The following is a 26,350-nucleotide window of genomic DNA, read 5'->3' as shown; positions in this document are numbered from 1 at the left end:
GTTGAAATTACTCAGCATGATACACCAGACAATAGTGTCTCCGACCTGGCTGTCCAGTTGCTGGATTTTGGCCCGCGGATCGCAGGGCTTGTAAACTTCTTGTTAATCTTGTACGCGCCGTCTCTGACGCAGACGTTTATCTTACAGAATTGCCTGACAAGTTCCCGCACGCCTGCTTTAGGAACAACGCAAACATTACACTATTTAGGGGTCTACTTGTTTGCATTCATCCGCTCATCACAAATCCGCGTAATGTTGGCGCTATTTAGGGGTCTACTTGTTGTTGCGCTGCTTGGGTTAGGCACTGTTACGGACGCGGCGGGCGCCACGTATTCGCTTGACGATGCCTTGCAGCGTGTGCGAGAAGAGGCGGCACACATCGGTCAGCAGCTGCGGGTGAGGGCACCAGGGGCACCACCCGGTGTGGCGTGAAGCAAATGGAAGAGAGAGTGCCGGGCGAGCACGGTATGTGCAGTCTTGGCGTTGAGGGAACATGGATGGTGCTTGGGCCTTGGGGTACAGTGTGAGGCCTTCGGGGTAGGTCTCAGGTGCGGTGCAGCGCGAAGTCCCGATAAGGATGAGTCCAGAGTGGGGGCTCAGGGACCGAAAGAGACGTCCTGAGGCGTCTTGTCCCTTCACCTGGTGGCCCCGCAGGACAGCAAGCGAGCTGAAGACAAGCTGAAGCTCATGCGGCAAGATGTTCAGAACCTTTACTCCCTGGCCAAAGGGACAGCATGGGAGGCGGCAGGCAAGTGCACGCCGCACGCCCCTTGCATCCACAGGCGCTTTCCTAATCTGCAATCTTGTTCAGCAACGCGCCTCGCGCCCGCCTGCGTCTCCTTCAACTCTCCACACTCTTTCACCTTGCTTGCAACAGTTCCGTACATCATCAATGCCCGAGTGGCGTGGATCCTGTTCACCATTCGCATGGAGCGGACCGGGCAGCGGGTGGTGGCGGCGGTCAAGCCTTGGGTAGCAGCCACGCACGCCCAAGCGCTGCAGCTGCACTTCACCAACGTAGAAGCGGTGCAGGAGCAGGTGGTAGCACGGCTGCCGGAGCGACTGCGGGAGGCGGTAACGCGTCTGCATGTGCAGCAGGGATTATTCCTGGTGTACAGCGGCCTGGCAGCGGGGCTGCTGTCAGTGATGCTGCGGCGCATAGCCTAAGGCCGTGTCACGGTGTATGGTAGATTGTGGCACTGAATGCGTGCCGTTGCGTTACGACGTCCATGGACAGGAGTGGGCGCACAATGCCCACTCATAGCGGCGTCTGCAAGCGCAGGGTTATGCTTAAGTTGATGGCCATAGTATGCTGCCGGTGATGAGCTCGTAGAGGATCAGGTGCGCAGCTGAAGCAGTCTGACCTGGGTTGAGAACCCGCATGAACCTGCCCGACTTCCGCGGAATCCCGAGTTGCATGCTGCTGCCCGGACGTTAAAGCCACCAGCCGACGCACACCAAACGATGGTTACAATCGGCAGCTCCTGCAGCAGACATTTCACTGCTCCAGAGGTTAACACGCCTGTCGCGCTTCTCTAAAGCAGCGTGGCCCCGCTTACTTGCTCCATCTTTCATCCATGTAACCATACGGTATCGCCATGAACCTGCACCGCCCCTGATTCACAACATATACCATATATAACTATATCAATCGTGCATCCAGAACAGTCACAACAACAACACGTAGCTTCCTTCTGTGTAGTGTGGCTACGGCGCAGCATCAACGGTACGGAACTCATAAACCCAACATCAACAGCGCCCATGAACCTGTAAAGTATGCTGTTCATGGGATGCACACTCACACCATTCGTCAAAATCCTCACACGTATAAGCTATCTCTTCTCGAGTAAGTTGCCTTGCTAGCTAGCTCCATGTGCTTGGTTCAGAAGGAGGGCTTCACCTCACCCGTGCGGACCTTGGCATTCCGTACCTTCATGGCTTCCTTCCGCTCCGCCCGCCTGTGTAGGTTTTATGTAAGAGGGGAAAAGGCTTTCAGAGGAGGGCTCACTATGCTCTGAAACTGTACGAGAGCCATGCTGTCCTCAAGGCATCGCTCCAGGCGTGGCTCCAGGGCGGCCCCAATGCCTCAGCCTATGCTGAGATTGCCAGGCCGTTTGGCAGGACCGACCAGTCGCTGACCCCTGGCACTTTTCGTAATACTCACTGTTGCTGTAGCAGCTCCGAGCGCGACAGGTTCTTCTGGGGTGCAGCCATGGCAGGAGCAGCCAGCACCACTGCGGCGAGCGGGGCTAGGATGGTGGCGAGGGCAGCACGACGCTGCACGACTGGGACGGCCTGAGGCGGTTGAAGAGGCACGCAGCAGATACCTTCAGCACGCCATAAGTGGGGCACCACAAGAATGTGACAGCGCAAGCTTGCGCCTTGCTGCAGTTCTGCAAGGTGCCAGGCAAGGTCCTTTCCGTGTCGACAGCGAGGATCCCCGGCGACCGCGCTTTCACCGCAACAAGCAACTTGACCGCTACTATACCTTGGCGACAGGCTGCACGGTAGCCTTCAGCTCAGCGCGGGCGAGGACGGGGGCCATTGTGCAGTCGAGGACCTGCGCGGGACGTGCAAGCGCGAGCACAGGCGCAGGAGCCAACTGAGATCTGGTCGCCGGTTGCAAGATAGTCGCTGGGAGTCGTTGCCATTGCAGCAGCTGAAGGGAGCCATGACTCGTGCGGTGGCAAGCACTGGCATGCTCCTCACCGTGTCGGAACAGCGGTTTTGCAAGTTGGCTCTAACAGAGGACGTTGCTGGCTGCGCTTTGAGAAGTAAGAGGCTAGCTGCGTACTGTAGAAAGTGCGACGAAGCTAAATATGGGGCTGCCTCGTCAGCGGATCGAAAGGCGACTCGATCCATTGACCCCATTCCGCCAGAGCTTTGTTGACCGATCTTGGAGTGTACTACGCGGCATTTTTCCAAATGCTGTGTTGCTATGAGCCTGTGATATTAACGACGGACCCGCACTCTTGGAAATCCTTATGGGCTGTTGTTGACAGCAAAGCAGGAGATGGGAGGCCCTTACGGACTTTGCAGTATGTGGTTAGATATTGTTAGGCTCATAAAGCGACCAAGCTAGGCGGTCTGCGCAAGGGTTCAGCAGCGCAGCAAGATGGACTTGGAGGGCTTTGTCGCAAACCGCGAGCTTCTGGAGCGGCTCTCACGCGAATACGAGCTGCTGAAGGCTTCAGGCGGTGAGTGCAAGCGAGCGAATTCCAGGGTGACCATCACCCTCACGCCTCGAATTCTGGCCCATCCACGACGCAGCTGAGGTCGACTACGCCGCGTGGGTGCGCCAGCGCCTGCGAGCGGCTGCGGCCGAGCTTGCTGAGTCAGCCGCTGACGATAACGAGCAACAGGCATCCGGCGATGCAGCGGCTGACGGGGGGAGCGGCGCATCCAGCGGGGGTGTCGGTCTGGACGATGGGGTGGGCACGGCCCCCGGCTCTGGCACTCCTGGGGCGCCTGCACAAGTGCACCCACCACCACCGCAGCTGTCGTTCTCCAGGTGCGTGTGCAGGAATGCGATTATTGCGAACAGCACGTTCACAGTTGTCATGGCAGCCCGGTGACCTTTGCCGATCCTATCCGGTCCCTGGGCCATCGGCAGGTTCCAGCCAGGCCACACGCCGTATGACCCCGTGCCTCGGGCCTCGCTAGAGGTGCCAGCGGGTGGCGTGAGGCCGGAGACCGCCTGGTTCCTCCAGGGGGAGGCCCAGCCGGCCGCCTCTCAGGCCCTCACTGCCGCCATCTACGGCCGCACAGCGACGACGCTGGGCGTACGGGCAAGTCCTGGGGCTGCACTCCTGGGCCTAGGCAGCCGTTGGACCTCGTTGGCAGGGGTGTGGCAGGTTGTCCAGCTTGTACCCCGGCAGGCTTGGGGCTAAAGTTGTCACAACGCATGTAAACCAAGGTGTCACATGCCGTCCCACAGGGCGCCCGCAAGTCCACCGGCAAGCGGGTGACCATCATCACGCCGCAGCGCTCACCGGCTTCCACCACCCGCCCCGCCTCGGGATCACCCGGCCGCCGCCCGGCTGCAGGCCGCTCCGCTTCAACGCCCGCTCACATGGGCTCCACCACTACCATTGTCGGCGGCAGCGCGGCCCCGCCGCACGCGCAGCACACGCGACGTCAGTCCTCGCCACCGCAGGTCAGCAAGCTGTACACGGCGCAGGAGCCGGGGCTGTTCACCTCGCGGCCGGACGCGTACGTGCACCCGCAGGTCAGTAAGGCGGGGCCAGTAAATGCTTGCAAACTTGCGGTGCACAAGGACAAGACACGCAAAGACGTCAGCGGCAGTAGACTATTGCTCACACCGTTGCATGGGCATGGCGTGTGCCTTCTCTAGTTCTCTAAGACTCAATTTGCGGTTGGTGGTCACCGGCAGGCCCGTCCTCGCCGTGCCACCTCGCCTGCTGCCAAGCGGCCAGACTGGGTCAACGCCGCCAGCCTGCAGGCCGCCCTGCGCGGGGCGTCGTCGGCTGTGCCGCACCTACAGGTACGGCATGGGTGTGTTTGCGCGCCGGCAAGGTGCTAGCGTGGAGAGAGCGACATGCTGTCTGTATTATGCTTCTGACTGTTATAGAGCAAGAGCGTGTAAGTGTCTTTGCCATCCTATGACCGTGACAGGCAGCCGCCGAGCGCGAGCGGCGCCTGGCGCTCTCGTCAGCACTGGCCCGCCAGTCGCTGGCGGCGGGGTTGAGCCCAGACGACGCCCGCGCTGCCGCCCTGTACGGCGTGACGCCCGGGGCGGCCGCCGCCACTGCGGCGCAGTACGACCACGTGCTGGCGGTGGCGGCGCAGCTGGCGGCGCAGAATGAGCAGCTGGCGCGGGCAGTGCAGGAGAACAGCTCGGCACTGGCGGCGCAGCAGGTGGGCGGCCAGCTGTGCTAAGGGGTGTAGACGTTCCGGCGCGCGCGGAGGGACAGCTAGTTGACCCCATGCTCGCATCCTTCTGTTGGTGTGCGGTAGCAATGTAGCACTAAGGCGGTGTACACTTGCAGGCCGTCCTACAAAATGCGCTGCAACCGCGGCCAGGCGGTGCAAACATCAGTGACGGCAGCGTGGCAGGAGAAGCAGGAGGGGCTGCGGGTGCGGGGCCAAAAGTAGAGGTGGAGAGCGGGCCACCCGCCTGGTTCTCGCACCCCGGCCGCTTCCCGGCTGCTGGCAAGGGCGGTGCCAAGGGCAAGGGCACGGCCCGCGCCACCAGCCCTGGTCAGCTGCCTGCCGGCGCCACGTCTAAGGAGAGGGACCGGGCCGCCCGCAAGGAAGCGCTGAAGAAGCTGCTCAAGCAGGTGTGTCCTACTTATGGTACACACAGTGGGCGGTGATGCACAGCACCATGCCTGGTTGGGGGCATGTGCACCACGGCATACGGCACACCAGTTGTTCGCATCAAAGTATGGCCGTGAGGAGCAGCATGGCGCTAGGCGCTGAGTTGTTTGTGGCGCAAACAGGTGCTGGGCGGCGCGGGCCTGTCCGGGGGTGAGGAGGGGCGACGGCGGCTGGCCAGCGGCATGGAGGAGGCGGAGAAGCTTGTGGCGGCCATACAGGCGCTGGCGCGAGTCAAGAAGGGCTCAGCAGGAGGCCGCGGAGGCGAGGACAAGGTGGGCTGGAGCGCATGGCTGCGCTAGCTTCTTGGATACTGGATCATCATATGCCCAGCAGGCTATGCAAGAAAGGCAGCCAATCGCCTGACGCCCTGACGGCTACATGATCGCTTCCTGCGCTGTGTGCAGGGCGTGAGCGCTACTGTTGGGGACGGAGCTGGCGGCGGCGAGGCAGGAGCTGGACTGTCATGTGAGTGCGGGTCCAAAGGGGGTTTGCTGTGGGAGTGTATTTTGCACGTGGGCTAACTGCGGGCGTGTGCCCTCGTGTTGGTTTCGACAACAGGGTCTGCGGCTGGCACGCGCCCCGGCAGCATGCGCTCACTCGCCGAAGCTGTGGCAGCTGCGGCAGCAGCGGGCGGTGGTGGCGGCGACGCAGCAGCTGCCGCTGGAGCAGGTGATGCAAGCGGCGCTGCTGGCGGCAGTGGCGACGCCGCTACTGGCACTACTGAGGGCCGGGCGGCCTTCGAGGCAGCCGCAGCAGCGATGGCGGCCGCCGCAGGCGGCCCCGGCCCAGGCGGCCTGGGGCTCGAGGCCGGCACGCTGGGTGGCGGTGGCAGCGGCGGCTGGGGCACAGGCACGGGCCCTGGGCGTCACCCACTGGCTCCTGGCGGCATCATGATTGAGAGCCTGGAAGACCAGGTGGCGGACATCGTGCAGCGGGACGCGGCGGCATACGCGGAGGCCGCCAGGTGAGTGCCTGAGCTTGCGGCTGAGCAGCAGCCGCCAAAAGCACATTGCTGGCTATCAGTCCCTCTCAGATATTGTCGAACTTCAATTGGCCTGCCAGTTGCAACACCACAACTTATCCGGCACACCATAACACCACATCGGGTCTCCCATCTCGCTGCTCCTGTAGGCTGGGCAAGATTGAGGCGCTGGAGCAGCGGCTGAACCTGCTAGTGGACAACGTGGAGGGCCGGCTGGGGAGGCTGCTGGGGCCCGCGGGGCCGCTGGCAGCCACCGCGCAGCAGCTGGCGGCGCTGCAGCTGGCGGGAGGTGGCGGCGGGCTGCTGGACGAGTGGGAGGTGGTGCTGGGCCCAGATGGACAGCCGCTGCTGGGGCCGGACGGGCGGCCGGTGCTGAGGCGGAAGGGCGCGGGAGCGGGAGGTGGCGGGCAGGGTGGCGCCCCGCTGAGCCCCCGCAGTGCGGGCATGTCCGTGCTGGAGCTGCAGAAGATGCTCATTGCCATCAACCGTATGGAAAGCAAGGAGACGGAGATACGGTGAGGGCCCGTGGGGGGAACGGGGAGAAAAGAGAGACCACGGGCAAGGTAGGGCGGATGAGGATGCCGTCATTCAGGGCGGATCAGGATGCCATCATTCAGGAACACCTTATTTAGGCATGCATGGTGGCGGCTTGCTACGCGACTGGGTGTGGTGTCCCCCAATCTCATGACAGCGGCACCACCACCACCACCACCACCACCAGGCGCAAGTGGTTCGTGGACACGCAGCACCCGCGGCCCCGGCCCGGCCCCGGCACGCAGCCCATCTACGCCCGCGACGGCTGGGTGGGCACCCTGGACCCGGACCAGCCCCAGCCCGGACCAGAGGCCCTGGCCGCATCCGCCACCGCAGCAGCGGCCCCCGCGCCCTCCTCTCCCCAGGCGTGGCCCCGCGCGGCTGCCAGCCCGCACCGCCTGGCCCCCGGCGACGCCGGCCGCTGGCCGGGCTTTGCCGCGCCGCCCACGGAGTCCGTCATGGCCACAGTGGACGCCGCCAGCTCGGCGCCTGGCGGCCGCAGCCTCCTGCACTTCGACCACCGGCCTACACGGGCTGGGGGTGCGGGTGCGGGAGCGGGGATCAGCAGTGGCGCGGCGGTGGATGGAAGTGGCGAGTCCGCGGCAGCAGACGGAGACCCCATCAGCGATGCGGTGTTGGAGGCCGTGGTGCGGGGCCGGCGGCGCTATCTGCGGGCGCAGCAGCTGGCGGACGGTGACTTGGTGGCGGCCGCGGACCCGGAGCTTAACCCGGTGCAGGTGGGGAGCACGGCGTTTCGGGGGATGGCATGCGGGGTTTAGCCGCTTTTAACATTCTTACGACAGCGGCAGACGAGGCCAAGGGAGGGGAGGGCAGTTGGTGTGGCAAAAGGCAGCAGCGGACGTGCTTGGCATTACCAACTTGTGTTGAGCGGAACCTTCTCCGCTTGCGACGCACCCCATCCCACCGACCTCTTCCACCACCCCCTGCCTGCTGGGCTGCATTCGCCAGGTGATGGAGGACGTGACGGACGCGCTGCTGGACGACATGCTCAGAGATCACGCCCGGGGTGGGTGAATGACTGACAAGGACCTGGCAGCGACAGCCTTCCGTCTCTCTCTGCGCCCGTGCAAGGGCCGGGCACGGGCACTGTCCCCCCTCCTGCCCCGTGGTCTTGACGCGCGTACCCACACTTTTGCACCAACCCCAATGCACCTCACCCCATCCGCATCCCCCCGACATCAACGCACATACAAACGGAGCTGCTCCTGCCTCCTCGCGCTTTCCTCTCCCGCAGAGCTGCTGGGCTGGTGCGACAAGGTGGCGGAGCACATCTACGACGACGAGTTCGACCTGGAGGGCCTCAGCGGGGGGCTGGAGGCGGCGGCGGTGGCCGGAGGGCTGGACGGACTGGGCAAGCGGGCAGCTGGGCTGGGGGCGAGGCGTGGCGGCGGAGAGAATGACCCGGCGCGGGCCGCAGCGGTGCTGCGGCTGCGAGGCAAGGCGGCGGCGGGAGCGAGTGGTGGTGCTGCTGGCGCAGGCGGAGTGGGCAGCAGCGCGCTGGGCGTGAAGCGGTCAGTGGCGGTGGGCTAGGGGTCCTGGAGCTGCAGCAGCTGCAGACAAAGCAAGGTGTGCGTATGTGTATGTGTCCCGACAAAGCAGTAGGCAAGTGATGCAGAGAGAGGCCAGAGGGTGGAGAGAGAACGTGTATAGCACTATGCCCGCCGGGGTTGGATCACAGGAAGAGGCAGGTCCGCGGGTCAAACGCCGCAGGCCTGGTCAGGTCCTTGTCAGACGTCTTTTGAGACACGCGTTTAATTGACAATAATTTACGGCCTCACCTTCCGACCCGCAAGAAACACAGATGCGCGTGAACACCACACCGGCACGAGTTGCACAGTCAATACAAAGGCACTTGCCGCTCGCGCTTCCCATTTGCCTTGCCGCAACCTTCGCCGCGGTCGGCGTCTCCCTTCGAAACGCATACGTGGCCCGCGCCCACGTGCGGCGGCTGCACACGGTCATCGGCAACAGCCCCGATAGCGACAAAGCCGGCCAGGCGACCGCAGCCCTGCAGCAGTCCGCTGCGCAGAAGATGTCCACAGGCACGCAGCAGCACCGCGCTAATTACGGCGCTACTGGCGGCGGAGCCGCTCCAGCGGAGGGCGGCGGCGAGGGCCTGGCACCGGGGCAGCCGCCGGGCCCCGGCAGCGGCGGCGGCGGTCCTCGCGTGGCTCCGGGCATGACGGCCCTGCTGAGGGGTCTGGTGGAGAGGGGCACACTGCGCAGTGAGCGGGTGGCGGCGGCCATGGCGGCGGTGGACAGGGCCGCCTTCATCGCGCCCGGACACGGCGGCGTCGCCGTGCACGTGTACGAGGTGAGAGGGGGAGAGGGGATGGGTGGGGGCACCGCGGGAAGTCGGGGTGGCGGGTGGGGGGCAGTCAGGGTATGGCGCGGGGCAGGCGCACGCAGGAAGGTGCTGCGTAAAAGTGGAGGGGACTCAGCGGGTGGCTGGGTTGAGGTTGACGACTAACGGGCTGCTGTACCGCGTCTACTTATCATTTGTTTGTATTGTCGCGACCATCACTCACCGGAGGTGCGCCACGCACGCACCTGCACACAGGACCGGCCGCTGCCGATTGGATACGACCAGACCATCTCTGCCCCGCACATGGTACGCTGGCAGGGTCGTCTTTTCCGTCTGGGGAAGGGCAGTGGTGGGTTCTTGCAAGGTGTTGACTACAGTACGGCTCAATCCACACATGCGCCTCCTCCCTGTTGCGTTGCGCCACCTGGCTGCTTGCCTCACGGCTGCATGCCCGCAGCACGCCACGGCCCTGGAGCTGCTGCTGCCGCAGCTGCGGCCCGGAGCCCGGGTGCTGGATGTGGGCTCAGGTGCGCTGACGTAGAGCCCTACTCCCGTGCGAGTCCCGGCCACACACGTCACATGCGCGCATAACCTCTTGTGTCATCCCGCTCACGACCTCCTGCCTCTACCCCTCGTTCCATGCCCTGCCCCGATTGCCGGCCCCTGAACAATGTACGTACGGCACCGGTTTGCCCCCTTGTGTCTTTGGGATTGGAATAACCTCCCCCTCTCCCCACCCCACCAGGCAGCGGCTACCTGACCGCCTGCCTGGGGCTGCTGGTGTGGCCCGGCGGCCGCGTGCTGGGCGTGGAGGCGGTGGCGCCGCTGGCGGAGCGCAGTCGGGCCGCACTGGCCAGGGTGGTCCCGGGCCTCGTGGCGGACGGCACTGTGGCGGTGCAGACCGGCAACGTGCTGGCAGGTGGGAGGGGTGCCGGAGGGAGGCCTGGCGTCAATTGTGTGTGTGCTTGAGAGAGCGTGGGCTGTAACACACATGTGCGTATGTTCAAACGAGGCGGGACAGGGCGGGAAGACTAGTTGGCGAGTGCAGGTCTTGAGCTGCAGGGCGTACAGCCGTGCAGGACGTGTGCAGTGCGAGGTACCGTATTCCGCACAACTGCGTCTGGCCTAGCCGCCCGTCCGACCTCGCGCTCAGCACATGCGCACCGCAAACAACCTGTTACCCCGGGCAGGAGTGCTGGCGGCCGGGCCCGGCGGCGGCTACGGCTGCTGGGACGCCATCCACGTGGGCGCCGCCGCGGAGGAGCTGCCGCGGGAGCTGGTGGCGGCGCTGGCGCCCGGTGGCCGCATGGTGGTGCCGGTGGGGCCGCACGGCGGCTACCAGGTGCGGCAGGGGGCAGTGAGGGTTGCAGGGTATGGGGTATGGGCCTATGGGCACGGCCTATGGGTCTGGCGCTACAATTTAGGGGCGTGGTGCAGGGTTTCCTCCGCTATTCGTTGCTGTGCTGCGGCTGCACCTACCGCTGCATGCGGCGTGATGCTCGGCGGCGGCGAAAGGCATCAACATGCGGATCGCTGCATCCAGCCAGCTGTTTTCCATGGTGCCTTTGTTTACAGCAGGTGCTGACGGTGGTGGACAAGGAGCTAGGAGCAGCCGTAGGAACAGGCGGTGGTCACGGTGGCGGCGCAGCAACAGCCAGGGGCCTAGCGCCGCAGGGGCCTGCAGGCGAGGACGTGGGGGGTGAGGAGGTGGGGGCTGCTGCCCCGTTGCAGGAGCAGCAGCAGCCGACGCCTGGCGCGGGCAAGCAGCCGGCGAACGTGGCGAGTGAGAAGGCAGACTGGATGCGGGGGGTCCGGGTGACGCAGATGATGGGTGTGGGGTATGTGCCGCTGGTGCGCCCGGGCGAGGGGCTAGGTGGAAGGCGCATGTAGCTACCAAAGACGGGTAGGTTCGCAGGCTACTTGCGAAATGGCAGGCATACACGTGGGCGCTAGGATGGGGCTAAACGTGGGGCCCGTGCATGTGCACATCGCGTTGCAGCTGGTCTAGGTACGGTATCCCTGGACACACTAGGCGTTTAATTACTGTGGACATTGACATTGGACTGGTTGGTGGATGGCGCAACAACGTGGATGGACAGGGAGTTCTGTTTGCCCAATGCCAATCAACGTTGTTGCATCCAATATGCGACGATTCGCGGCCTGCCTGCAGTGCTGCTGCTATGTCCACGGCAGAGCGCCCACCCCCCTATCCCCACCCTCGTGGAACTCGGGAATGGGCGAGGTGTCGCGCACGTGCAGAAATGGCGCTGGGCCGCTGGCGCAGGGGTCAGGGTAGGGTTGTGCAGCAAATGCTCTCAGGCTACGCCGATTGCTCAGCATGGATTCTCGACGTACTTCGCACTGCGGCTACCACTGGCGATGGCCGCGGCGATAGAAGACGGGGTTCATGCAAGGCCAGCAAGGATTGACTAAGAGGGGTGATGCCATGATTTAAGTTAGACAGCCACGCCCCCTGCAATCATGGCCAGTCCCGTCTGTATAAATGATGATGGTATTGAAGCCCAGCTTGAGGCGCGTCACCGAGGGTCACCGGCACTAGCCGTCGTGCCTAGCAGTCACATGTTTGCCCCAGGCTGCACTTTTGACCCCTCTGCTAGGCGCACCAGATGACCCACATAAAATAGGCATATCAATTGCGCAGACGGTCTCAGCACTCGTCACAGGGCTGCAGACAGAGTATGACAGAAGCCTCGCGTTCTTGTCAGCGCTGGAGCAGAGCCTGCAGGAGCCGCGTGTCACCTGCAGCACTACCTCAAGCGGCGATGATGATGCAGTGCGGAGATACATGGTCCCAGCAGAAGCGTGCGGCGAAAACATGACTCTCACACATGTTGGGGGCCGCTCAGTACAAAACTCACTGAGGAGGTTCTTCTCGCGAAAGGAGCACAAGGCGGTCAGCTCTGGCAGCAGCGCGTTCTGTTTATCGTCGGCGGGTGGCGAGTCAACCCTAGCGGCCCTCCAGACGTCCACGCACCACCTCTCGGGGGGCCGCACCAGCGGCACCATGCGGCGCTCTTCGCTCGTGGTGCCAGGCGCGGACCTCCAGGACTGCTGCGTTGTGGCTTGCTCCCCTGTATCTGCCACAGTCTCAGGCAGCCATGCGCCCGTGTCGGCCCTGCGCGTTCCCAGTCGTGCCAGCAGCTTCCTCGGCTTGTTGCCCACCCAGCGCCCCAGCAGCCCCATGGCAACGGCGGCAGCAGTGCCGACCCAGGGAACCCCATCCTCCTCTTCCTCCCACCTAGCCACTGTAGCCTCTGTGGCGGCTAACTCACGCCCCACCACAAGTCCGGTTACGCTAGCCAGCCAAAACCAGTGGGGAGGGGCCGCCTCATTTCCATCCAGCCCCGCGGCCGCGCCGGTGCATGCGGCCTCAAGCCCAACCTGGATGCCGCCCGCTCCGGCTGCAGCAGGCCCAGACTCACGGTGCGGCTCCATCATAGCAGCAACCAGCGGCGGCTCTGGTGTTGGAGAAGGCCTGCTGCCGGCTGTCGCCTACTCCGCGAGCTACCGGCGCGCCACTGCCACCGACGAGCTATTATTAGGCACGTCGGATGCCGCCGCGCTAACAGCCTCCGGCGGCCCCGCCAGCCCTGTGCCGCCCGTCGCGCCTTGTCAACTGCCGGCAGCGTCAGCAGCTCTGCCAAATTTAGGCGCGTGTCGCGACTGTTGGCTACACACACTACAACTTGTGACGGTAGCAGTGACAACCTTGGCGCCCTCAGCTGGAGCGGCGGCATACCGTTCATATCGACCGCCGCCCACGCGGCGGGGGTGCCACCCCAGCAGTCGCCCGTGCCAACGTCGCCGGCGGCAGCGGCAGCAAGCGGGACTGTGCATGAGCTGTCGGCGTTGGCCTCGCCACAGCACGCGGCAGCAGCGTTGGGAGCACCAATGCCTGCTGGCCCTGTGGGCGTGGCCAGCGCCGAGTACGGCGGCACACCCAGTCCAGTCTTCACCCGCACAAAACAGCTGCTGCTGCAGGTGAAGGCGCCGGCACCGCCTCTGATGTCCCGGGACGTGCTAGCCAGCAGCCCAGTCGGCTCACATACGCTGCTGGCGCCGATGGCGTTCGTAGGCAAGGACGGCGGTGGTGGCAAGCCCCTGTCTGCCACTGCCGCGAGGGCACGGCGCAGTTCGCTGGTTACCCTGCCAGTGCCTGATGACCGGCCGCCCCAGACACAGCTGGCGCAACCTGCCTCTCCAAACAGTCAGGATCAGGCACAGGCACAAGCACAGGCCCATCCGGGCTCTCCTGGTTTCTGCCGTGTACGGAGGCCACCGAGCCATAGCGAGAGCTTCCGCTTGATGAGCACCAGCGCAAGCTATACCCGCACCAGCAGCTTCGGTACTTCGGCGCAAACGCCTCCTCCTGCTGGTCCCATGGGCATGCTGAGCCCACATCTGCCCGTCAGCAATGGCAGCCGTGCGGGCACCGCAGACGGAGGGTTCGTGGCGGCAGCGGCGGCAGCTACAGCCCCATCTGTGCCGTCGCAGCCCGGCTCTGCTACCCGGCCGCCGCCGCCACGCCGCATGTCCTTCCGTGTGGGCCACGGGGCCGCCGCGCTGCAGGCGCTGTCGCCGTCCGGGGTGTAAGTGCGCAGGCCCAGACGGCGTGTTTAGGAACAGCAGGTACCGCACATTGGATCGAAGTTCGGCTCATTCGGTTCTTGTCATGTGCGCGTCATTGCCTGCTGAGTACAAAGCAGCCTGCGGATTGTAGGCAGCAGGGGAGGCAGCTAGGCCGCCGCCGGGTATGCCGCGGCACAAGACAAGTTTGTACGTATTGGTTGTATACATGCCGAATGTTGCGTGGCGGGACACGCCCCAATGGGGTGGGAGCAAGGCCAGAGGACCGAGGTGCAGTAGCAACTGGTTATGGTTGCAAGATTGCGAGCAAGAAGAGACTTGAGTACTGGACAACTGGACAGTGTTAGTTTGGCAGCGGTGCAGATATAAGAAGTTGAGGAAATGCCACGCTGCTGCTAGTAAGTCTCAAACCCAAGCTTTAGAATGCGTGCCCCTGTCACTGAGAGTGCCATTTGTGCAAGGGTATGGGATAGGGGGGGGGCGGGCTCCTAGGGCGCCAGTACCAGGGTCCAGGACAGTCCTGCTAGGGGCGGGAAGATGTCATGGCGGTGGCGGAGAAACCGAGGAACAGAGACCCCCGACCATCGTTTTCGCGCTGCTGAGTGTGGGAAAAGCTTGGACGATACCTATCGCTAACTATTCCAACCTCTATGAAGATTTGCTGAATGGCCCGTCCGCCTTTACCATCTCGGTTTCTGTGATTAGGCGCCAGCGTGCACCGCTCATGCTTTGCTTCTGCTGCATTCAGGTCTTCTTAACTGCCGACATTGCATTTCTTCCCTTCCTAGCCTACGTGATCGTCCAGAGCATGTATGAACTTGCTCTGTTGCTCACCGCGCATTAATTGCCGCGGTGCACATACAGTAACGCATTGAAAGTCTTACACAGCGATCAATAGCATCAGTGGAGCGCTGCACACGTCGCGACCTCGCGGGAACGTTAGGATAACGTTCGCTCGCACCGCGCTCGCACGTGCGTTGTTATACAGCACCGCTAGGTCCTGGCGCTCACTTGAATGGCTGCTGCCCACATATCCGAGCTCGTCACGGAGCTGCAGACGGAGTATGACCGCAGTCGCGCATTCCTGTCCGCGCTGGAGCAGAGCTTGAAGGAGTCGCGCGTGGACGACCACAGGCGTGAAGCAACGGCTGATGGCTCTGAGCTTGGCGACGTGGCAGAAACCGAGGCGCCGGAGTCGACTACGACATGCATCGCGGCTCCTCCTACGAAGCCTAGCTCGCTCTTGAGGGGCAAGCTAGCGCGCTTCTTCTCCCGGAAGGAGAGCAAGTCCACCTCCAGCAGCAAAGCTGTCGTGGTCGATCCGACCGCAGAGAATGACGCGAACGTGTCTCGCGTCCAGGGTTTGCGCCGGGCTTCGGTCGTGGCGCTGGGTGACCACCTAGAAGACAGTTGCGTAGCCAGCGGCGGCCAGTCGCCCTTGGCCAAGCGCTCGCAGTCCTTCGTGACGCGCTCCGGCAATTCCCTGGCGGCCATGCCGCCGGCGCCGCAGTCGGCGGCAGCGATGTTGCGTGCCACCAGCTTCCGAGCGCCAGCGCCAGCCACCATCAGCAGCGCCAGCCAGTACCTCTTGGACAGCAGCCTTGTGCCGCCCTATCCCGCGGCCGCCACAGTCGCCGTCTCCGCCAGCCAGCTGTCGCTGCCGTCAGTCGACTTCAGGCGCGCCTCCTTTTCCGTGGCCCGCGGCGGCGGAGCCGCTGGCGGCACTGGCGGCCTGCCGGGCCTAGGCCAAAGTTCACACCGCCACCGCAGTAGCGTCGAGGCCATGATTGGGCAGGCGCCTCTGCCTAGCGGCGGCAGCTTCAGCGGCGCTGGCAGCCGCGCCAGCGTCGAGCTGCCGTACGCGGTGGCCCCGGGCGCGGGTGCCGCTACCTCCGTGCCCGCGGTCACCAGCGGCACTGGCGCCGGCATCACCAGCAACGTCAACAGCTGCGGCACCAGCGGCGCCTCGCTGTTCAAGAAGCTGCAGCAGCTGAACTTGCCCATCAGCGAGTGTGGAGTGCCGGAGCTGCTGTCGCCGGTGGCCTCGCCACGGGCCACCCTGCTGGCCGGCAGCACCCTTTTCGCACCTGGGCAGGCAGCAACCACCTCGCAGCGCACCCAGTCGATGCAGCACTCGCCGTCCTTCCAGCGGCGCTCCGTCACCAGCACTACTAGCAGCGCGCAGCACACGTTCGTTGACGGCGCCGCCGCCCATATCGCGTCTGGTGCTATGCAGCCGACGGCGTCCATGGCGGACTGTGGCGCCGACGCGTTGCAACTGTCCCAGGCTGGCACCGGCGGCAGTTCCAGCGGCGCCAGCGCGCGCCGCAGCTCGCTACACATGCCGCCGTCAGCAGCGCCGTCGTTGTCGGCCCTGCGCAGCCAGAGTTTCCGCCACGGCGGTGTCGGCGGCAGCGTCTCGCGCACCAGCACTACTGGCCCCGGCTGCGGCACCTGCGCCACAACCGCTGCCGCCATCACAAACGAGCACGCCGACGTGGCGCCGGAAGACAATGACGATGACAAGTTCGGTGGCGAGCTCGATGGCGTCGAGGCCTCGATGCTGGAGCGCCGCGTCGCGTCAATGGGGCCCATGCCTGGTGGCGCGGCGACGTCGCTCATGGCCAGTCTGCTGCGCCGTGCGGATGGCGCGATTGCGGCGTCGGCGCCGCCCACTGGCGGCAGCAGCGGCGCCACGCCCAACGCCGCCAGCGGCCCCGCCATGTTTGTCGGCGCGGTGGACGTTGCAGATGTGGTGGCCTCGGGTGCGAGTGAGGCGGATGCGCTGCTGAGCCCATTGCCGCCTGGAGGAGGGGCAAGCGGAGCAGGCTCGCGGCATGTCAGCGGCGCCGCCGCCTTCGTATCTGTTGGCGCCCTATGCGGCTCGCCGTCATCACGCCGCCTGACCGCCACGCAGCTGACGCCGCCGCTGCTGGTGTCGCCGGTCGGCCACCGTGCGGCGACCCTGCTGCAGTCCCACAACAGCTTCGGTCATCATGCGCTGTCGCCCACGCCGCCGCCGGCCGGGCCCCTGGCTCCGCAGCCGCCACACGGCGTGCTGGGTGCGGCAGCTACGGTGGATGGCAGCCAGTCGCCGGCGGCGGGTGGCGCGGTCGCATCACCCAGCTACCTGTCCCAGCACCGGCGCATGTCGTTCAGGGCGAGCAGCAGCACCACTGCCTGTGGCACGCCAGGCTCTGGGTTCAGCGGTGGCGCGGCTTTTGTCATTTGAGGGGAATGGACCTTGGGTTGCTGCTGTTTCGCACGCACAGCAGCAGGTGGTCTGAAAGGCAACCGTGGGTTCTGGCAGGCAAGCGTAAGAAATGGTCACTGCAGTTGGCAGGACTTGTCACAAAATGGGTCTTGATGCTTATAACAATTCATCTGCACGAAATGGGTCTCGATCCTTATAAAAATTCATCTGTGGGCATGTACGTGGCTGTGCAAATGGGTTTCCATTACTGGCTCTGGAAGCTGCGGCGACCCAGTATTAATGACTTTTGCTCAATACGTTTGCTTGGCACCTGGAAAGTTTGCGGTTGGCAGTAAGCGCAAGGTGGCGCCATCAAGTATGGTCAGAGAGCTTAGCCCATTAGGCGCTGCGTGCCATGGCCGTGCGGAAAACCTCGGGACGCTACGACGCAGGGGCACTACACCGCTAAGCTTCTGAGAATTTGTGATGAGGCGTCCTCCCCAAAACTGTTGGCTGCTTCTGGTGGGCCCGTAGCCACAGGACCCAGATCTGAATTGGACATGCAAAGTGCGTCACGTGCTTTCAAGTGGAGTTACGGTACGGACGTGCCATCTCTCTGTGCAGGCCGCCAGTTCAGTGGAAATAAAGGTTGAGAGTGTGCGGAACAAAACAGCTGAGGCGGACAATCAATTTACTTTATGATGTAGACTGCGCGTGTCGAGTGCCCAAAGTATGTATGTTTTAAGTTCACGGGATTGCTTAGTGGGGTGCAGCTTATAATAGCTAGCTCCCATGCCACGAATGCAGCCAGGTGTGTTCTACGCTGAGACCCCTTAAGGGCTGACACAGTTGCGACGATTCTACTCTTGGCGCGGCGTGCTGGCCTGTTCTTTGCAGACCACCTGCTGAGCTTGCGTGAGCGCGCACAAATGGATGGAGGCCCGTGACCCAACTGTTTCAACACGCTGGTGCATTCCTGTTTGGGGTAATAAGTTGCGGTGCGAGTCTGAGCGCGCATCTCGATGGTGGTGAAGTGCGGTGCCGTCGGAGAGCGGTGCTGAGGGTGCACACGCACGGTCATCTGTGTATTTGTGATTACAACTTGCATCCGAAAGTTATATGCACATGCATTCCTCAAGCCAAGTGCGCCAGCCCCCTGACGCCTTGCCAGCAGGCGCAGGGGATAGAGGTAGTGAAGGACGTGGCTCATTTAGCGGAATGCTGACGCCACTTGCAGGTGCGGCGCCCGGGAGACCAAAAGCACGAGGGAACTTGGTTTGCGTAGTTTTAACTACTTGCATGACGTGGGACGAAAGACATGAGCCATCATTTGCTTTCCAGCCAGCGGACACCGAGTAGGTGGCGGCGTGGCGCTGTTGCGGCAGAGCGGTGGGTCTGGCCATTCAGGAGGTGGCACCGATAAGAAGGTTGGGATGCTTTTCAGGGTCATGGATCAGCACTGTCTGTGCAAAATGACGATGGGCGGACGCTTCAAGGATAGATAGCTAGATGACTTGCATGCGAGTGGTGCGTGATGGATGCAGATTGCGCCCTGCTCGGTTCATTCCTTGTCACCGCTTTGTCACCAACGGAGGGCGGCAGGAAGGCAAGGTTTAACACTAGCTGAAGGTGTGTGTGACGTTCGTGGTCGTGCGGCAATCGCAGTACGCAGAAGACGCTGGCTGCCGTATGTTATGTCGGTGTGAGGCGGCGTTTGTGCTGGACATCCCCGCGCGCCTAGCGCTGTACGTTTCTTTGGCAGCCCAAAATACGGGGTTCCTGGCCTTGAGCGGGACATGAGGCAGTAATGCAGTATGCTCGAACCGGCAATGTAAGAAAGCATTGGGCGTATCGACGCTGTCCTGGACGTGAGCACACGCACTGGAGGGGAAGTCTGGCGTGGCGTGCGCGCGGAGGTCGGTCACATCACAGCGCCAGACAATCTCCCATCGCGACGCTATTAATATCCTTACGGCTTCGTACCAATACCATACACGTCGCACAAACAACAACGACACATGGCGGCTAAAACTTTGGGGCCGAGAAGCCACGAAGTCCTGATACTTGACATACTGAACTCAGTTGGGCCTCCTGGAGGCAATAAAGTCGTATTTCAATCCCTGCGCGATCTCATCGGTCTCGGAGGGCTCGGCGGAAATGTCATTGACTGGGCGCAAATGCCGCCAGCTTGCGACCCCGTTTTCATCTTGGACAACCCTGCAAACAACACAAGGAGGAGGGGAAACCTGGAGCAACAGCTCGGGGCAATGTAGGTTGGGCCACGCTCTCAGCCGGGTTCGGCACGCGCTGCGCTGCCGGCGACTTCTGCCACACGTGCCAACGGCCAGCCTCATGGCTCTAGCCCCTGTACTTCATAAGCCCCAAAGTCAGCTGCGCCTCAGCCTTTACTCCTTAGCATGCTTTCCGCTGCTTGAGTTGGATGCCGCGCACGGTCCTCCGCGTTGTCCGCGGCCACACGCACTTGGTACCGCCTTGTCGGCTTGTCGCCCGCCTGGCGGCATTACCCCCGCGCATACCCACAATATGCAGGGTGCTGGGGCGCCCTGGGGAAGCGGCTGCTGCTCCAGCACTTGCAAGTGGCAGCGGCGGCAACGGCGAGCAGCAGCCCGTGCCAGGGTCAGCTACACGGAGCGCGGCGCCTTCCCAATGGGCGGTCGGCGCCGGCAGCAGAGTCAGCCGCGGCACTATCAAGCGCTGGCAGGTAGGCACGTGCGGCCACTGAGTAGGTGGATGCGCGCTGTTTGTTGTCAGTCCAAGACCTGCTGCAGTCGCTGGGGCGTTCAGCACCGTAGCCTGCGTCGCTCGCCCGTTAAGAGGTGCCGCACCGACCCACTCCGCCCCGCGCCCTCCCGGCTTTCGTCGACGGCTGCCCCTCCCCCGCGCGTGGCGTGCAACAGGTGGAGAGCTTTGCGGCAGTGCTGCGACACCTGCTTGGTGGCAGTGCGCACACCCATGGCAGCGGCCCACACCATACACCTGCCGCTACTACCGCTGCTGCTGGCGGCGCCTCGCGCCCGCTCCGCGTTGTGGACTTCGGCTGCGGCACGGGCACGTTGATGCTGCCGCTTGCGGTGCTGTTCCCGCACTGCCACTTCACAGGTAGGCGGGGTGCGGTCGTGTTTGTGCTCTTAAATTACAAACATTGGAGTTCGTTCGCTGGTGCCCTCCTAATCGCACGAGCATTTTTGTGTAGTGTAACAAAAACGAACTAACGGCTGCAGGCGTGGAGATGAAACCGGCTGCGGTGGCGCTTTTGCAGGAGCGGGCGCGCGCCGCCGGGCTCACCAACGTGTCGGCGGTGCGCGGCATGATTGAGACATACACGCAGCAGCACTTCGATGTGTGCCTTGCGCTGCACGCGTGCGGCAATGCCACGGACGCGGCCCTGCTGCTGGCGGCGGCGCGGCGGGCGGCCTACGTGGTGTCTCCGTGCTGCGTGGGTGCGTGGCGGGCGCGTGGGGCCTAGCGGTAGCGCAGGGCGAGCGCAGAGTGGGTGCTCCAATGGGCGGGTGGGCGCGGCGATTTGGGTCCAGCAGTGTAGGTCCGTTTCTACCGTGCTACGCGCGCTGTGTGCAACGGCCAGGCCCCTGATATGCGCCCCAAATACGCTGAAGCTGACGCCCCGCCGCGACCACTCACCCCAGGCAAGCTCAAGTTCTCACTGGCTGGCGGCAGCAGCTTCAGTGCCTCCGCCTTCGCCTACACACCCCGCATGCCCGGGGACAGGCCACACAGCCGCACACCTGCAGCACCTGCACCAGCATCAGCACCAGGGGCAGCAGCCGACACGTCCGCAGGGTGTAGCAATGGTGCGCCTGGCTCCACTGTGGACGGCAGCGCTGGCGCTGGGTCCGCGGCGGCAGTGGGCTCGCAAGCTGCTGCTGGGGTGACCGGGTCCTCGACCTCGGCCCCCGCAGCGGGGCGATGTGCGGCAGGACAAGGAACACCGGGAACAGTGGAACCGACGCCGCCAGCAGCCCCAGATGCTGCTGCAGGCGGCTCCCGGCACGCCCAGTCGTGGCCCGAGCCGGGGCCTGGGCCAGGGGTGGAAACAGGGCCGGCAGGGCCAGGGCCGGCGGGGCCGGGGCCAGCGGGGCCGGGGCCTGGCTTCACAGCCGCGGCCGCGGCCGCAGCAGTGGCTCTGGGCGAGCTGCGGCACCCGCGCTCCAGCTGGCTGCGGGCGCAGCTGCCGGAGCCGGAGGCGCACTTCCGCATCCTGGCCAAGGTGGGGCGGGCGCACTGCCGGGCTTGCCGGCTGTGTGGGGCGGCTGTGCGGAATGGTGGATTTGATGCCGCGGGCACATGGCTGCTGCCTGGAAGGAGAAGGGAAAGGGCCGACACAGTGGAAGGGACAATGATTGGGGGCGGGTGTCCGCCGGAGGGGGACTGCGTTGACGTCCTGCCTGGCTTCTGGGCACACACTTGCAGGTGGCAGACCAGAACCACTCGGGAGGCGCTGGCAGTGGTGATGGTGGTGGAGCCCGCGGGACGGCGCCAGCGCCGACAGCAGACCCGGCGTCAGCTGGAAGCACTGTGTCACTGGCAGCTATGGCGGCGGCCGCATGTAAGGCGCACGTGGAGCTTGACCGCAACATGGCGGCGTGTGAGGACGGCTACTGCACGGTGCGTCGTGGGTGTGAAGAGCTCCGCTCCTGCGAGTGCTGTGACCCAGTGATGTGGAGCGGACTGACACGTGCGAGTACCTGCAGCTTGAGCCCTCGAGCCTGTTCAGGTGATCTTGTTGTTGAGCTCCCATGCACGCACCTCCCGTACACCTCCGATGCACCGTGATCTGGCTCCGCGCCTTGACAATCCCGCTGCTGCGACTATCGCACATGCACGCACGCACACACACGCGCAGGGTCTGTTCAAGGTGCTACACGATGACGCCATGGCCAAAAGTGACCTGCTTGTGGGAGTGCCGGCGGAGCGGGGGGAGTGGGCGGGGCTGGCGCAACTGCTGGCGTGCAAGCCGCGGGTGGCAGCACACGCGGCCAAGGATGTCCCGGCGTGAGTACCGTCGGTGGTTTGCTGAGCTGGTGACCTGGGCTGTGGAGTGCAGGAGTGTAGGGTAATTCGGGAGCTTGAGGAACTTCAGAATGCGTTGGCACCGGGGGTGTCCCCACTGACTGGTGGGGTGTCCCTGCGAGGGTGTGCCCGATGAAGGGCTCGTCAATGCCTGGTCATATACGGTGTCGCCTTGTAACTCTGAGTTCAGTACATTGCTGGTTATTCACTTGTGAACTGTGATTCAAGCTCGCAGATAACACGAAGTGGTGCCCAGGGTTATTCCTCGCACAATTGATTTGCTTGCGCCTATCTTTCAGTCGCCCTTTTCCTTCGTCAGGCCTGTCGGTGCGCCGATAACGATGCAGTCGCTAGCTTCTCGACAGTGCGCCCATGCGCGGCCTCTTTCGCGCGGCGCTTGGCCCGCGCAGCATGGTCGGGTTCGTCGGGTTCGTTGCCGCGCCGAGCTTGAGGAAATCGACCCCATCACAGGGCAACCTATTAGCAAGCTGGCTCCGACTTCTTCGGTCGCCGGGTAGGTCGACGTTTGCGGTGGTCAACTGAGTGGACGATGTTCACCGATCGGTTTGCGCGGTCCCTAGGAGCAGTATTCGGCGCTGAATGAGATTGTCATCTACACCGCTCATAAGGGTGTGCTAGTTTCATGGGAAATACATGGAAGGGGAACCGCATACAGGCCTGGGCCGCTGAGGGGGCTGCCAGAGCCCTTGATGCCGGCGCACGCAGCTGTGCCTCTGGCCTCTCTGTCTCACATCCTAGCCCTCAACCTGACTGTCCCCTTCCCTTGGCGAAACCTCCTATCGCGGAACAGCAACACTGCTAAGGCGGGCGGCCTGAACTGGGCCTACCGCGAGGCCCAGCCCGACCCCAGCAAGGCCAGTGCCGACAAGCCCGACGTGCTACTGCTGCACGGCCTGGGCTCCAGCAGTTACTGCTACCGGTAGGGACCTGGCCTTTGGGGTTCGTCTTGGGATGCGGGTGTTGGTTAAGCTTGGGCTTGGGCTTGGGGGTTGCTCGAATCAACCATTGGAGTGGGAAAATACAGAACCCGTGCATCTACCATCGTAGACCCGATCAAAGGAAGGCGCTGCCTGATGCTCCCGCAGCAACACCATGGGCCTCATCGGCGGCGAGGGCTATCGCTGCATTGCGCCCGACTGGCCCGGACACGGTGACACCGACAAGCCCGGCAGCTTCGGGTACAGTGAGGAGGTGAGCCTGGGGGCAGGTGGAGGGGAAGGTGGATGGAGGGGGAGGGGCAGGCTGTGGTGCTGCACAGCAGCACAGGCGGCGCAAGCGGACCCCTGCGCAACTTCAGCCACGGACGTGTCCCTCCCGCCACCGACGTGTCAAAACCGTGTGCGCACCCCGAACCCTCCTTCACCTTCCCCAACCTCCTGGCCCGCAGGCCTACATCTCCGGGCTGGGCCAGTTCGTGGACGCAGTGGGCATCAAGAAGCCCTTCGCCCTGGTGGTGCACGTGAGTGGATGTCAAAGTGCGAAGAGGCGCGACAAAGGCATAGCACCGCCGAGGAGTGGCTGTTGCGAGGACTGTGGTGGTGCTTGTGGGGGAAGTGGATTTGTGGGAGTACCGACGGGGCTGCCACGACGACGCAGCCTCAATCAGGGATTGTCTTCTCCGGCACATTGCTGAACCCTGCACACAGCCTCGACGCCCATTTCCATCTAACCTTTGCACACACTCGCAATTGTGCACACAGTCACACAGCCACTTCCACATCCAACGCATCGCCGCCTGCTGCTCACCCACAGGGCTTCGTCCTGAGCCAGTACGCCATGCTGTATGCCCAGGAGAACCCCAACCAGGTGGATGGGAGGGCCAGCGAAAGGCAGGGGTGGTGGGAGGGAGGCCGGCAGGGAGGCGGGTGGCGTGTGACTGCGTTCGGACAGGAGCGCGGGGCTTGGTGGAGGGAGAGTCATTGCCTGGCGCCTTAGCCTCTGTCCGCCACTGTACCTACCTTGAAGCGCGCCTACCATTCACTCCCAGCGCCCTTCCCCTTGGGCCGCAATTGGAAAGACCCCTTGTGATTCCTGGGAGTCTGTGTATGTATCCTAACCACTTTTCCCCTTCTCCCCGTCCACCGTGTCCGCCTCTTTGCCGCCCAGATTGCCCGGCTGCTGATTCTGAACAGCCCTCTGGCGCTCAACGCCAAGCTGCGGCCCGAGCTGGCGGCCTACAAGGCGCCACTGCCCTTCATGCGTCCCGGCAACGTGAGGGAGGGAGAGGGAGGGGGGGAGAGGGAGAGAGGGCGTTGGGAGAGGGTGTGTGGGCTTGCATGCCCACGGCTGTGCGGCTGTGGGCGCGGCTGCTAGGTTGCATGGTCTGAGTAAGCACCTCCGTAACCGTCAATGCCTTTCGCACCGTTGAACGCGCTGGCCTGCACTTTTGGTTTTGGTCCCCACAGAAGCCGTTTGACTTCATGGTATACAACATGACCGGCTCTCCCTACGCCATGAAAGGTGCGACTTTGCCTTCCTTTCTACATTTGCACAGACTTGCGTATGCACACACATGCACACCAACCTCTCCCTGTTATAAAACACACCAATCAGCCGGACACCTGCGCTTTGTTTCCCGCTGTGCTTTTCCTCAACATAGAGAAGGACGCGATGGTTTACGCCCGCCCCACCTCGGACCCCGCCGCTACCTCCGCCATCGCCAAGACAATGGACCAGGTGTGTGCGTGCGTGCGTGCGTGCGTGCGCGCGTGCGCGCGTGCGCGCGTGTGCGTGTGTGCGTGTGCGTGCGTGCGTGTGTGTGTGTGTGTGTGTGTGTGTGTGTGTGTGTGTGTGTGTACGGGCGGCGGCGGGCGGGCGGGGCCATGGAGGTGCTTGGGCATTCCGCTGCCAGCAACGTGCCAGAACACGATAACACCTGAGGCGGCACGCAGATGCCCAGTTGCCATACCGTACTGCCCAATCCCATCTCCTGGAACGCTGTCCCTGGCACGCCCATTGTTACTCCTCAGTCACCTGCCCTCACCACCGCCCCTGCCGCCGCCCCCGCCACCGCCGCCGCCGCCACTGCCTCTGCCGCCGTCACTGCCTCTGCCGCCTCCAGGTGGACTTCCCCAAGCTGCTGCGCAAGGTGGATGACGGCTTCCGCAGCTGGCGCAAGCCCACCGTGTGCCTGTTCGGCAGCAGTGACCCGTTCGTGGATGCAGCGTCCGTGTTCGAGTTCCTGGAGAGCAAGCGCACCAACAGTGAGAGCATCGAGGAGGAGGTGTCGTGTGCGGTGTGGGGAATGGAAGAGCATCAATCGTGTACGGGGGTTCGCGCGATCCTGGATTTGGCGAAAGGGGCACACGGTTGCGTTGAGCGCGTGCGCAGCGGATGACCGATTGCCCGCACACCAATTGCTCAATTCGTAACCAGTCCCTCCCCAACCCGTCACCCTGTCATCACCCGCCGCGCAGTGAAGGCGCTCACAGTGGCTGCCAAGCTCGGCCACATGCCGCAAGAGGACTTCCCCGAGTCCATGTGAGTCCACCCCGCACGGCCTCTCTGACAGCGCTCATCGCCACGCCAACTGGCAAGGACACGGCGGCACTGCCGTAATCACGCGTTCCCCGCATAATCTCCTGACACATCGCGCTCAACCTCCTGCCACACGGCACACAGGCACGAGTCGGTGATGAAGTGGCTGAGCGGCGAGACGGACGCGGACGGCCCCATCAAACAGAAGGCGCTCAAGATGACGAAGTACGGCGTGGTGGAGTCCAAGGACTGAGCGGCAGGCGGAGCACGAGCAGGGGCAGGCGTAGGGGCAGGAGCAAGAGCAGGGGCAGCTGCAGGAGCAGAGGCAGGGGTAGGGGCAGGAGCTCGTTTGAATGCAATCAGGGCATGTTAATGGATGCAAAGGGGCAGCATAGAGAACAACAGGGCGCACTTGCGTGTGTGTGGACTCGGAGGAGATGGTGCTGAAAGGCAATCCTGAAAGGATGGTAATGATTAGGGGCAGGCGGCTGCAAAGTCATAGGGGAGGGGCCTGTGTGGCTCAGATGAGTCACACCAACAAATGAAGCCCCGGGAGAGCATGGTGAGGAAACAAAGCATGTACAACGTAAGGGTAGCTTTGACATGTGTTCGACTGGCAGCTGCAACGGCTTCTGCTGTTCTGCATGGGCCCCAAAACTGGCGTCCGGGCAGGGGCGTCGTCTGGGCAGCGGGGCCAGCGGGGGCTACGGAGGTGAGCGGGGGTGCCGCTGTGGTGTCAGGTCATCTTGCACGGCATGGCACGGATCTTGCAGTCCGGCGTGAAGGGGCGTCACCAGCTGCCCTTCAAGAATTGGAGATA

The 26,350-nt window shown here is 63.7% G+C and overlaps 8 protein-coding genes across 8 annotated transcripts; 7 read left to right on the top strand and 1 right to left on the bottom strand.

Annotated features, from left to right (window-relative positions):
• The first annotated feature begins 39 nt into the window (after positions 1-39).
• On the top strand, positions 40-1,445 carry CHLRE_03g195410v5 (uncharacterized protein). Its single transcript, XM_043061242.1, has 3 exons — positions 40-396; positions 655-748; positions 878-1,445. The coding sequence occupies exons 1-3, from the start codon at positions 253-255 to the stop codon at positions 1,165-1,167; spliced, it is 528 nt and encodes a 175-aa protein (XP_042926371.1). The 5' UTR covers positions 40-252; the 3' UTR covers positions 1,168-1,445.
• A 10-nt stretch (positions 1,446-1,455) lies between these two features.
• CHLRE_03g195388v5 (uncharacterized protein) lies at positions 1,456-2,819 on the bottom strand. Its single transcript, XM_001693069.2, has 4 exons — positions 2,710-2,819; positions 2,489-2,560; positions 2,165-2,295; positions 1,456-1,958 (listed from the first exon to the last, which is right to left on the bottom strand). The coding sequence occupies exons 2-4, from the start codon at positions 2,543-2,545 to the stop codon at positions 1,883-1,885; spliced, it is 264 nt and encodes an 87-aa protein (XP_001693121.1). The 5' UTR covers positions 2,546-2,560; positions 2,710-2,819; the 3' UTR covers positions 1,456-1,882.
• Positions 2,820-2,949: 130 nt separating this feature from the next.
• On the top strand, positions 2,950-8,685 carry CHLRE_03g195366v5 (uncharacterized protein). The gene is made up of 14 exons (XM_043061241.1): positions 2,950-3,197; positions 3,271-3,511; positions 3,614-3,788; positions 3,938-4,228; positions 4,394-4,504; positions 4,636-4,878; positions 5,010-5,300; positions 5,463-5,612; positions 5,745-5,805; positions 5,899-6,304; positions 6,472-6,837; positions 7,044-7,593; positions 7,826-7,883; positions 8,112-8,685. The coding sequence occupies exons 1-14, from the start codon at positions 3,116-3,118 to the stop codon at positions 8,405-8,407; spliced, it is 3,321 nt and encodes a 1,106-aa protein (XP_042926370.1). The 5' UTR covers positions 2,950-3,115; the 3' UTR covers positions 8,408-8,685.
• Positions 8,686-8,759: 74 nt separating this feature from the next.
• CHLRE_03g195350v5 (uncharacterized protein) lies at positions 8,760-12,025 on the top strand. The gene is made up of 6 exons (XM_001693227.2): positions 8,760-9,191; positions 9,438-9,488; positions 9,640-9,709; positions 9,928-10,101; positions 10,373-10,524; positions 10,761-12,025. Exons 1-6 carry the CDS (start codon positions 8,910-8,912, stop codon positions 11,070-11,072), a joined length of 1,041 nt encoding a protein of 346 aa, XP_001693279.1. The 5' UTR covers positions 8,760-8,909; the 3' UTR covers positions 11,073-12,025.
• A 1,448-nt stretch (positions 12,026-13,473) lies between these two features.
• Positions 13,474-14,429, top strand: CHLRE_03g195326v5 (uncharacterized protein). The gene has a single exon (XM_043061240.1). The coding sequence runs from the start codon at positions 13,584-13,586 to the stop codon at positions 13,794-13,796; it is 213 nt and encodes a 70-aa protein (XP_042926369.1). The 5' UTR covers positions 13,474-13,583; the 3' UTR covers positions 13,797-14,429.
• A 114-nt stretch (positions 14,430-14,543) lies between these two features.
• CHLRE_03g195300v5 (uncharacterized protein) lies at positions 14,544-18,958 on the top strand. Its single transcript, XM_001693226.3, has one exon. The coding sequence runs from the start codon at positions 14,806-14,808 to the stop codon at positions 17,020-17,022; it is 2,217 nt and encodes a 738-aa protein (XP_001693278.2). The 5' UTR covers positions 14,544-14,805; the 3' UTR covers positions 17,023-18,958.
• Positions 18,959-19,013: 55 nt separating this feature from the next.
• Positions 19,014-22,189, top strand: CHLRE_03g195250v5 (uncharacterized protein). Its single transcript, XM_043061239.1, has 7 exons — positions 19,014-19,252; positions 19,534-19,705; positions 19,902-20,103; positions 20,226-20,444; positions 20,649-21,229; positions 21,433-21,627; positions 21,866-22,189. Exons 1-7 carry the CDS (start codon positions 19,161-19,163, stop codon positions 22,016-22,018), a joined length of 1,614 nt encoding a protein of 537 aa, XP_042926368.1. The 5' UTR covers positions 19,014-19,160; the 3' UTR covers positions 22,019-22,189.
• Positions 22,190-22,240: 51 nt separating this feature from the next.
• On the top strand, positions 22,241-26,169 carry CHLRE_03g195200v5 (uncharacterized protein). Its single transcript, XM_001693225.2, has 11 exons — positions 22,241-22,546; positions 22,844-22,972; positions 23,139-23,244; positions 23,441-23,512; positions 23,806-23,859; positions 24,160-24,264; positions 24,459-24,513; positions 24,653-24,729; positions 25,115-25,256; positions 25,470-25,533; positions 25,675-26,169. The coding sequence occupies exons 1-11, from the start codon at positions 22,374-22,376 to the stop codon at positions 25,781-25,783; spliced, it is 1,086 nt and encodes a 361-aa protein (XP_001693277.1). The 5' UTR covers positions 22,241-22,373; the 3' UTR covers positions 25,784-26,169.
• The last annotated feature ends 181 nt before the right edge of the window (positions 26,170-26,350 follow it).

The sequence above is a fragment of the Chlamydomonas reinhardtii genome, chromosome 3 (assembly GCF_000002595.2).
Source record: "Chlamydomonas reinhardtii strain CC-503 cw92 mt+ chromosome 3, whole genome shotgun sequence".
In the NCBI taxonomy this organism is placed as follows: Eukaryota; Viridiplantae; Chlorophyta; class Chlorophyceae; order Chlamydomonadales; family Chlamydomonadaceae; genus Chlamydomonas; species Chlamydomonas reinhardtii.
The sequence above is the reverse complement of the archived record's forward strand: the minus strand, read 5'-3'. Positions and strand labels throughout refer to the sequence as shown.

Excerpts from the sequence above, each read along its gene's own strand:
- CHLRE_03g195410v5 (XM_043061242.1), top strand. The coding sequence starts at position 253 with ATGTTGGCGCTATTTAGGGGTCTACTTGTTGTTGCGCTGCTTGGGTTA. Across the intron at positions 397-654 it reads ACATCGGTCAGCAGCTGCGG|GACAGCAAGCGAGCTGAAGA; the intron begins GTGAGGGCACCA and ends GTGGCCCCGCAG. Across the intron at positions 749-877 it reads GACAGCATGGGAGGCGGCAG|TTCCGTACATCATCAATGCC; the intron begins GCAAGTGCACGC and ends TGCTTGCAACAG.
- CHLRE_03g195388v5 (XM_001693069.2), bottom strand. The coding sequence starts at position 2,545 with ATGGCCCCCGTCCTCGCCCGCGCTGAGCTGAAGGCTACCGTGCAGCCT. Across the intron at positions 2,296-2,488 it reads CCGTGCAGCCTGTCGCCAAG|GCCGTCCCAGTCGTGCAGCG; the intron begins GTATAGTAGCGG and ends CAACCGCCTCAG. Across the intron at positions 1,959-2,164 it reads TCGGAGCTGCTACAGCAACA|GCGGGCGGAGCGGAAGGAAG; the intron begins GTGAGTATTACG and ends AAACCTACACAG.
- CHLRE_03g195366v5 (XM_043061241.1), top strand. The coding sequence starts at position 3,116 with ATGGACTTGGAGGGCTTTGTCGCAAACCGCGAGCTTCTGGAGCGGCTC. Across the intron at positions 3,512-3,613 it reads CCGCAGCTGTCGTTCTCCAG|GTTCCAGCCAGGCCACACGC; the intron begins GTGCGTGTGCAG and ends GGCCATCGGCAG. Across the intron at positions 5,613-5,744 it reads GCCGCGGAGGCGAGGACAAG|GGCGTGAGCGCTACTGTTGG; the intron begins GTGGGCTGGAGC and ends CGCTGTGTGCAG.
- CHLRE_03g195350v5 (XM_001693227.2), top strand. The coding sequence starts at position 8,910 with ATGTCCACAGGCACGCAGCAGCACCGCGCTAATTACGGCGCTACTGGC. Across the intron at positions 9,192-9,437 it reads TCGCCGTGCACGTGTACGAG|GACCGGCCGCTGCCGATTGG; the intron begins GTGAGAGGGGGA and ends ACCTGCACACAG. Across the intron at positions 10,525-10,760 it reads GGCCGCACGGCGGCTACCAG|GTGCTGACGGTGGTGGACAA; the intron begins GTGCGGCAGGGG and ends TGTTTACAGCAG.
- CHLRE_03g195326v5 (XM_043061240.1), top strand. The coding sequence starts at position 13,584 with ATGGGCATGCTGAGCCCACATCTGCCCGTCAGCAATGGCAGCCGTGCG.
- CHLRE_03g195300v5 (XM_001693226.3), top strand. The coding sequence starts at position 14,806 with ATGGCTGCTGCCCACATATCCGAGCTCGTCACGGAGCTGCAGACGGAG.
- CHLRE_03g195250v5 (XM_043061239.1), top strand. The coding sequence starts at position 19,161 with ATGCCGCCAGCTTGCGACCCCGTTTTCATCTTGGACAACCCTGCAAAC. Across the intron at positions 20,445-20,648 it reads GGTGTCTCCGTGCTGCGTGG|GCAAGCTCAAGTTCTCACTG; the intron begins GTGCGTGGCGGG and ends CACTCACCCCAG. Across the intron at positions 21,230-21,432 it reads ACTTCCGCATCCTGGCCAAG|GTGGCAGACCAGAACCACTC; the intron begins GTGGGGCGGGCG and ends ACACACTTGCAG.
- CHLRE_03g195200v5 (XM_001693225.2), top strand. The coding sequence starts at position 22,374 with ATGCAGTCGCTAGCTTCTCGACAGTGCGCCCATGCGCGGCCTCTTTCG. Across the intron at positions 24,514-24,652 it reads CTCTCCCTACGCCATGAAAG|AGAAGGACGCGATGGTTTAC; the intron begins GTGCGACTTTGC and ends TCCTCAACATAG. Across the intron at positions 24,730-25,114 it reads TCGCCAAGACAATGGACCAG|GTGGACTTCCCCAAGCTGCT; the intron begins GTGTGTGCGTGC and ends TGCCGCCTCCAG.